General features: G+C 45.4%; 1 protein-coding gene and 2 non-coding genes across 3 annotated transcripts; all 3 read left to right on the top strand.

The window, feature by feature from the left end:
- Positions 1-275: 275 nt before the first annotated feature.
- Positions 276-7,501, top strand: TPT1 (tumor protein, translationally-controlled 1). The gene is made up of 6 exons (XM_075336879.1): positions 276-388; positions 2,351-2,424; positions 2,500-2,687; positions 3,092-3,197; positions 6,344-6,460; positions 7,297-7,501. Exons 1-6 carry the CDS (start codon positions 361-363, stop codon positions 7,297-7,299), a joined length of 516 nt encoding a protein of 171 aa, XP_075192994.1. The 5' UTR covers positions 276-360; the 3' UTR covers positions 7,300-7,501.
- On the top strand, positions 2,957-3,025 carry LOC142292811 (small nucleolar RNA SNORD58). The gene has a single exon (XR_012750830.1). It is a non-coding gene; the product is annotated as a small nucleolar RNA SNORD58 (small nucleolar RNA).
- Positions 7,106-7,233, top strand: LOC142292822 (small nucleolar RNA SNORA31). Its single transcript, XR_012750841.1, has one exon. It is a non-coding gene; the product is annotated as a small nucleolar RNA SNORA31 (small nucleolar RNA).
- Positions 7,502-8,977: the final 1,476 nt, after the last annotated feature.

The following is an 8,977-nucleotide window of genomic DNA, read 5'->3' as shown; positions in this document are numbered from 1 at the left end:
GTATACTGCACACAGGCATCGGTGTTTAGTTTTAGTGGTGACCGGTAGATGGCGCTGCACACAGGCATCGGTGGAGTTTAGTTTTAGTGGTGACCGGTAGATGGCGCTGCGCCCAGGAGAAGCCACGGTAATAGCGCAAAGGGGCGGTGACATTCCTCTGCCGAGTCTCATACCTCGGCACGCGGCCTCACCTCCCCCATTACGCGACACTGCGCATGCGCTGGAGGCGTCACTAGGGCCGCGCCGCCCCTATATGAAGCAAGTGAGGCGCTGACTCGTTCCTTTTTCCTCCCCACCCTACGCCGACACAGAGGTTCCCGCAGACCTCTCCGGGACGCCAGCGCCAAGGCCGCCGCCACCATGATTATCTACAAGGATATTCTCACCGGTGAGTACGGGGTCACCTCGGGACTGGGTGGCAACGATTTGTGCCTGTAATATACGTTGTAGTACTGAAACTTTTACCGTTGTGTTGAGGCCGCGGCCTTGGAGCCGCTAGTGAGGGAAAGCGACGGTAGCGGTGTGTGACGGGAGATAACGGGGGAGCGGGGCCGGCTGCACCTCCTCACTGACCGGGGCAGCACTGCGGTACCGCGGCCGGGGAGCAGCGCGACTCTCGCCTCCTGCTTTGTGCGTCATCACCGGGAAATGGGCGGGAAAGATGCGGATGTGGGGGAGGGGCGTCACCCGGGAGATTATTGCTGGTGAGCGATGGCGTCAGACGGGCACAGGCCTGGAGCCAGCCGTACCCTTATCGCAGTGTGCCGGATTATGGGGGCTGCCCGTATTGTACAGTCCTGGGTCATAGGGACAGGTGTGCCTACAGTGGAGTGTGCCGGATTATGGGGACTGTGCCCGCATTGTACAGTCCTGGGTCATAGGGACAGGTGTGCCTACAGTGGAGTGTGCCGGATTATGGGGACTGCCCACACTGTACATTCCTGGATCATAGGGACAGGTGTGCCTACAGTGGAGTGTGCCGGATTATGGGGACTGTACCCGCATTGTACAGTCCTGGGTCATAGGGACAGGTGTGCCTACAGTGGAGTGTGCCGGATTATGGGGACTGTGCCCGCATTGTACAGTCCTGGGTCATAGGGACAGGTGTGCCTACAGTGGAGTGTGCCGGATTATGGGGACTGTGCCCGCATTGTACAGTCCTGGGTCATAGGGACAGGTGTGCCTACAGTGGAGTGTGCTGGATTATGGGGACTGTACCCGCATTGTACAGTCCTGGGTCATAGGGACAGGTGTGCCTACAGTGGAGTGTGCTGGATTATGGGGACTGCCCGCATTGTACAGTCCTGGATCATAGGAACAGGTGTGCCTACAGTGGTGTGCTGGATTATGGGGACTGTACCCGCATTGTACAGTCCTGGGTCATAGGGACAGGTGTGCCTACAGTGGAGTGTGCCGGATTATGGGGACTGTACCCGCATTGTACAGTCCTGGGTCATAGGGACAGGTGTGCCTACAGTGGAGTGTGCCGGATTATGGGGACTGCCCGCATTGTACAGTCCTGGATCATAGGGACAGGTGTGCCTACAGTGGAGTGTGCCGGATTATGGGGACTGTGCCCGCATTGTACAGTCCTGGATCATAGGGACAGGTGTGCCTACAGTGGAGTGTGCTGGATTATGGGGACTGCCCGCATTGTACAGTCCTGGATCATAGGGACAGGTGTGCCTACAGTGGAGTGTGCCGGATTATGGGGACTGCCCGCATTGTACAGTCCTGGATCATAGGGACAGGTGTGCTTACAGTGGAGTGTGCCGGATTGTGGGGACTGCCCGCATTGTACAGTCCTGGATCATAGGGACAGGTGTGCCTACAGTGGAGTGTGCTAGATTATGGGGGCTATGCTGGATTATAAGGGCAGGTGTACCAGTATTACATACATGGCTATGGATGTATTTTATCTGAAGTATATGCTGTATACATGTATCACTCATCAATGATTTAGTTTCCAATGTGTCAGATTTCTTGATCAGTTGTAAGTTTATAAAAGGTGAGCCCTGGTGTTAGTGTGCTAGTCTATACACGGGTGTGCCTGTGCTCTCTACTATTGTGACTGTGTAGTTACTGGCAATGTGATACATTGTCTGGCTCTGCTGTAAGTACCGGTATGTAGAGATTACAGCCACCAACACTTGAGCTGCTCCAATACTTTATCTAGGCACTCCTGTGTTGGATGCCAACATTGTGGCCCTTTCTGTGGTGGCATGCTTGGTGCTACTGTTTAATCTCTGGGGCTGGCATTAGGCAGTCTGGTAAGGCCTGATTTGAGTTGTCGTATCACCAGTCAATTGGCTGTTCAAAGTCTTTTTCATAACAATTGTTTGTATTCTAGGAGATGAAATGTTCTCTGACATCTACACATACAAAGAAAGTGCTGATGGTCTGTGTATTGAGGTAGATGGATCGGTGAGTTCCTGGCGGTAGCTTATGCAGTCACCTAAAACTCCTGCATATGGTTGTTATAACTTGCTTATCTTTTAGATGGTCATCAGGTATGAAGGTCAGATCGATGAAGCCTTGATTGGCGGCAATGCGTCTGCAGATTGCCCGGACGAATCAACAGAATCATCTAAAATCAGTGGGGTTGATGTAGTATTAAACCACAATCTTGCGGAAACTTCCTTCACAAAGGAGTCGTACAAACAGTATATCAAAGACTATATGAAAGCGTAAGTGATCAGACCTGACTCTTCACACTGCTTTGTGCTTGAGCGACCAGCTCCTTTTTCATGACTTCAGAAGATGCATATATTTTTACTATTGGCAAATCTGCTGGTGTGATTACTGTCTCACTGGTAGTCAGGATGCCAGTGTGCTCATTTCCATGCTTTTACAAAAAAAACAAACTGGTCTGCAATGTGGGCAAGCTGATGCTAAAACATACCCCTGGTACATGTTAATAGATACTGACTTGTAACAACTTTTTGCTGTTGCATTATGGCAATGATGACTATCTTAGGACACCTTTGGAGGCTTTGTTCCTAAAAATGTATTGCTGAAAAGCCTCCATAGATTTACTTTAAAATCATATTTATGTGTTTTTTTTGTTTTTTTTTTTTTTGTCCCTATTAAGCATCAAAGCCAGACTTGAGGAAAGTAATCCAACCAGAGTAAAGCCTTTTATGACTGGTGCTGCAGGAAAAATCAAAGACATCCTTGGAAACTTTAAAAATTATCAGGTAAATTTTGCTGTTAATATTTAAGCAAAAGGCATATGTAGTCTTTAGACAGCAACTATACTTGGATGCTGATATATTGAGTCAGATCTCTTGCTCTGTCCCTCTCATGCATACAACATAATTGGTTCTAGTCTGGGTCTCCAATTAGAGTGGGCTGAAGAGCTGAGCCCAGACCCAGCATCTGCCTAAGGCCTCTTTCACATGTCAGTGAAACACTTTTTTTTTTTTTTTTTTTTTTTTTTCACTGACATGTTAAAGGTACACGTCCCTCCATGTGATGTGATTTTGGCACATTTGTGCTCTTAATGTACTATGTGATCATACATGGAGATCAGGTCTCCAGACTCACCGGTCCACGCTCCTGCTCTCCATGGTGCTGATATCTCCCAAACTGCTGTGTCCAGCTGCTGCTGTCTTCCCTCTGCAGCCACTTCTGGGTCTGAGGTGCAGATGTATGAGTATTAGCTGGCCTGGAAGCAGGAGACAGTAGCGGATGAAAACCGCATCGCTGGAGACTGGAATTTAGAAAGCTTTTAATTTTAAATGTATGTGGTCCATGGGAAATAGGTGATGCCAGAAAAAAGTTTTCAGTGTGGAGCACACTGACACACCGCACAAACACGCCAGTGAGAAATCTGTGCGCAGGCACATTGATTTTAATGGGTCTGCATGTCTGATTCTGGCACTTATAAAAACTGCAACGAGCGTACCAGAATTACTGACATGCTGACAATTTTGCACTGGTCGTTGCTGTTTAACTTCTTAAAACCCGCAGACAGTAAAGTTGCATCCTAGCTGTCAGTGTTAATCTCCCCCAGCTGCTTCCGGCAGCCGAGGGAGATTGGTGCACATCTCAGCTGGCCCTGTTCCTTTTAACGCCTTAAATGGTGCTGTCACTGTGACGGCGCCATTATCAGTGATCGTGCTTTGTTGCTCACAGGCAGATACTGGAAGTCATGTGACATGATCGCATGGATCTGGTGGTTGTCATGGTAGCACAGGGTCTCGCATGACTCAGGTCCTGTCTCAGCCAGCCGAGAGCTGTGAGATGAGCAAATCTGGTGCTCACAGCTGTGATCTGGAGAAATGGAAGAGCAATCTGAAACCTAAATTCAAATTATCAGCAAGAGAAAAATTTCCAGCATCAGGACGGAGATATAAATATGAAACTTAGAAATTTATTGGGATCCGTTAAAAAAACGTGGGGAACAGTGACACGGGAACAGGTGCTATCCTACGCGTTTCAATTTTACAGTCTTAATCATGGAATTTCCATGATTAAGACCGTAAGGTTGAAATGCATAGGATAGCGCCTGTTCCCGTGTCACTGTTCCCCACTGTACTCGCGTTTTTAACGGATCCCAATACATTTCTAAGTTTCATATTTATATCTCCGTCCTTGCTGATGTTTCTCCCACCCAGGCCAGGGCGTCTCCGTGCATTGGTGGTGGTATCCTGGAGTGAGGAGGGGTGAGCTGAATATTTTCTTTCCTAAATTCAAATTACCCCACTATTATCCCATTGAAAATGAAAGGGTTACATACACATTTGCTATCGCCGCATTTAGAAATGCCCAATAAAAATATAAAATTAATCTGATCGGTAAACAGTGTAGCGGCAAAAGAAAATCCAAAACTCCAAAAATTACGATTTTTGGTCGCCTGTTATTGCATTTTGTGCAAAATGTAGCGATCAAAATGTATAATCTGCACAAAAAATGGTATCGGTAACAGTCCGAGATGCAAAATATAAGCAATCACTGAGCTATAGATCCTAAAAAATGAGAACAGGTCTCAGAAAATGGCACAAAACGTATGCCACTTCTTCAGACAAACGTCTGTTCTTTGTTTTTTGTTTTTTTTTAACCCTTTAGATAAAAGTAAACCCATGTTTGGTGTCAACGAACTTGCATTGACCTGAGGAATCTGATCCATCAGTTTTACCATATAGTGAACACTGGAAAAATCTCAAACAATAGTGCAATCGTTTTTGTTTTTACAATTGTTTTCCGCATTTGGATTTTTTATTTTTTTTTTGCAGTTTTCCAGTACACTATATAGTAAAACTCATTGTTTTAATTTCAAAGTACAGCTTGTTCTGCAAAAAAATGAGAAAATTGACTGAAATGGTTAAATCTCTCGAATGGCGAAAGAGCGCAAAATTGACCAGTCATGAAGTGGTTAAGCACTTAAAGGAACCTGTCACTAATTATGCTTCACGAGTTGGCCTTTGTGTGATTGCAGCCAAGCATTTTACGCTATAAAACTCCATAGTTTAAAGTGCCTGTTCATGTACTATGGGGAGTAGTCAAGCATGGCTGCATTCTCCCTGCCTGGTTTGGTTGGTTATCAGGTCTATGCCTAGGTAAGCACTTTATCTGAATCCCAATAAATACTTTGCCATGCTAGTTTCCAATAAATCCGTTTAAAAGGATTCCCAATTGCTATAGTTTCAAGTAAAACAGCCTATAAGCTGCTGGTGACAGGTCTCCTGTGATATTGTGCAACATGAGCTCTGCAGCCAATAAACGCTGCTTTATTCTTCAACTTGTAACTGCTACTTGGACTAGGTCCAAAGCAACAGCCGCTTTCTCCTTCCAGTGTCTGTTTCATCTAATGGAAGTGAGTGAAGTTGCTGCTGATGGGCTGTAGGGCTCACTTGGCACAACATGAGACCAGGTGCTGACTAATCCATAAAAAGCATGTAATCTGCATACAATCCAGTGGCATGTCCAATTGGCCATAGATGACTTTAGTGGGGTGTATTTTGATGGCCAATGTTTCAAGAGCAAATAAAGTGTAAGAGGACCGTTCAGAATAGTTCTTGGTAGAGAAACACCTGGGTTTCAGGTTATCTTGACCCTTCTTGTTGACTTGTCTTGGAAAGGGGCATTTTCAGAGCAGAAAACACCTGAGTTGTCTGGACACTGACTGTAACTTTGGTGTCTTTAAAACCTGATGCTGTTTTACTGACTCAAAAGCCTGAATGTTTAACCCCCAAGTTGCTGCTACAGAAATGAGTGTTCATTCTTTGAGCATTTTGTTTGCTTTTTTTCAGGCTGGCTTTGGAGCAGACAGTTCCAAACATGCTTTGAAAAATTGTCACCATGTCTTGGTCTTTATCTGAATCGCATGTTGTATGTGTAGTTTTTTACAGGAGAATCTATGAATCCAGAAGGCATGGTGGCTCTCCTAGATTACCGTGAGGATGGATCAACACCGTTTATGACCTTTTTCAAGGATGGGCTGGAAATTGAAAAATGTGTAAGTTGGTTATATTATCTGTATAAGCACTTTCTCCATTTTAATACTAGTGTAAAGTACTAGACAGTTTCCTTAACTGTAACTTAAGAAAACCAAAGGCCAGCCAAAATAGTGATGTTTCTTTAGGTTGTCTATACTATTTATGCACAGATGTGCAAATCCAGTCTGTCAGATTTGCATGGCTATGCATTAGGTCCATATTTATTTATATTTTATGCTGAGACTGCCACACAACTGAGCTCAGTGGCCTCATGGGCACAACCTGCAGCCAGTCTGTGCAGAGCAGTCCCAAGTACATCAATGTGAATCCACCCTAAATGTCAGTACTCATATGCTGAACTTGGTACAGTTGAATAACCTACTTAAAATTGCAGTCTGCCTCATGTTACCCTTAACGTTAAACTTTTGTACTGTCAAACATGGTCTCAATTTGTAGGTTGTCATGGGATTGTAAGGCAGTTTTCACATAATTTATAGCTCAATATTTAATTCTCTGGCAGAGAATGTTGTAAAATTTCAACTACTGGAATGAACTGTGTAGGGCCTCTGAAATATCAGCTCGACTAGGACTTTTTTTTTTTTTTTTTTTTTTGAGGAACTTTTGCAAATCCTTAGCACTGGTTTTAATGCCTTTGACAGTATAATCTGCATCTATTGATAGACCATTAGCCTTGTTCTGTTGCTTTTTGGTTTGCACAAAGATGCTATAGAAATTTTCCTTGCGCTTTCTGTGTGTCATTGTGGCTAATCAGATTGAATAGAGGAATACATGGTTATCAAACATGGCTTACGAATCTCTTTGGTTACTTTGTTGTTTTTTTTTTTTTCCTTTACAGTAACAGAAGTTGGTTTCATCTGTCATAACAACCTGCTGCTGCTTCACATCCATACAACATCAGGATTAAGCAAAGTCTTAACACCCCCTCTCAAACTGGACTGTTATCATCATGCTACTTTTCTTTTGACCTAAATTATTGGGGTGGAGACATTATTTTTAAACTTTGTCATTTAGTCTAATAAAGTTGTCACGCTCCACTCTAAGTAGTGCATCTGATTCCTGCTTATAGATCTGCTTTGGATATTTGGCTCTCATCCTTGATTGAACAGAACATAAGGTTTTAATTGCCTTAAAGATTCATGTACCGTATTTTTCAGACCATAAGATGCACTTTTTTTTTTTCCCCCAAATGTTGGGGGAAAGTGGGGGTGCGTCTTATGGTCTGAATGTGGCTGCGGGGAATGTGGGTGCTGTGGTGGAGCGGGTCATCGGGGGCACGAGCAGGCTGTAGCAGCCTGCCATGACCATGTGGACCCGCTCATTTAATATGCACGCCTATCCCCCGCCCATCATCCCTCAGCGCTGAAGCCGGCACTGACAGGTGGGCGGGATGATGGGTGGGGGATAAACAGCCGGCTCGCATGATCACCCCTGGCAACTATGGCCTGGAGTGATCATGTGCGGCTGTATTCACTGCACCCCGTGCATAATCATCAGCGCGGGGAGCAGTGAATCAGTGTACAGTACTCACTGTTCCCCTGCAGCATCGCTCGTTCTCCCGCCGGCAGCGCCGCTGATTGTAGCCGTCCCCATTACCCTGCTGGATCGCGATCATCTCCTGTTTGTGCCGGCAGCTGAGTGGAGACTAGCGGCGCGCATGCAGCCGCTGGCACAGACACAGGAGATGATCGCAATCCAGCAGGGTAATGGGGACGGCTCCAATCAGCGCCGCTGACACAGACGGGAGGACAAGTGATGCTGCAGGAGAACGGGGACAGCACCACTCAGCGGCGCTGCCGCTGACAGACGGGAGGATGAGAGATGCTGCAGGGAGTGAGGTGAGTATGAACGTTTATTTTTTTTTTTTTAATGTGCCACAGGATGCGGCCATAGACCAGGATGCGGGCATATTATGAGCCGGATGCAGGCATATGCCATGATGGGTTATATAGCAGGATGAGGGACATATACTGTATATACCAGGCAGGGAGGATCATTACCAGGATGCAGCACCTTAGTAGAGAATTTGGGGACATTACCCTCATAAGTGTCAGCAGCAGCAGATCCTCGCCCCATGACAGTGTCATGACCACATTTTTTGCTTAAAATTTTATTTTCCTCCTCTAAAACCAGGGTGCGTCTTATAGTCCGGTGCATCTTATAATCTGAAAAATACGGTAAATGTGTCTACAGCAAATGCTCGGTCTTGTTCCTGACTTCAGAAAGTTTTGTTTGTTTGGTTTTTTTTTGTTTTTTTTTCCTTGGTGCCTACACACAGCAGGGCGTTATGAACTTCACTGACAAATTGCTGCAGTGTTTTTTGAATCTTTTTTTATTTAAATAAATATTGGTATCTTGGTCTGAAATGGCCACAATTTCAGACTTTAAGTTGGTCAATATTGACCTTTCTGACTAGGTGATTGTAGCTGGCCTGGCTACTAGAAATTCATGGCTAGATTCATCCCTCTCTGCAAGTGATGGGCTCACTGCAGGGCATATGTTGGCATAAAACTGGATTT

The sequence above is a fragment of the Anomaloglossus baeobatrachus genome, chromosome 2, assembly GCF_048569485.1.
Source record: "Anomaloglossus baeobatrachus isolate aAnoBae1 chromosome 2, aAnoBae1.hap1, whole genome shotgun sequence".
Taxonomy (NCBI): Eukaryota; Metazoa; Chordata; class Amphibia; order Anura; family Aromobatidae; genus Anomaloglossus; species Anomaloglossus baeobatrachus.
Note: the sequence above shows the minus strand (reverse complement) of the source record. Positions and strands in the feature narration are given on the sequence as shown.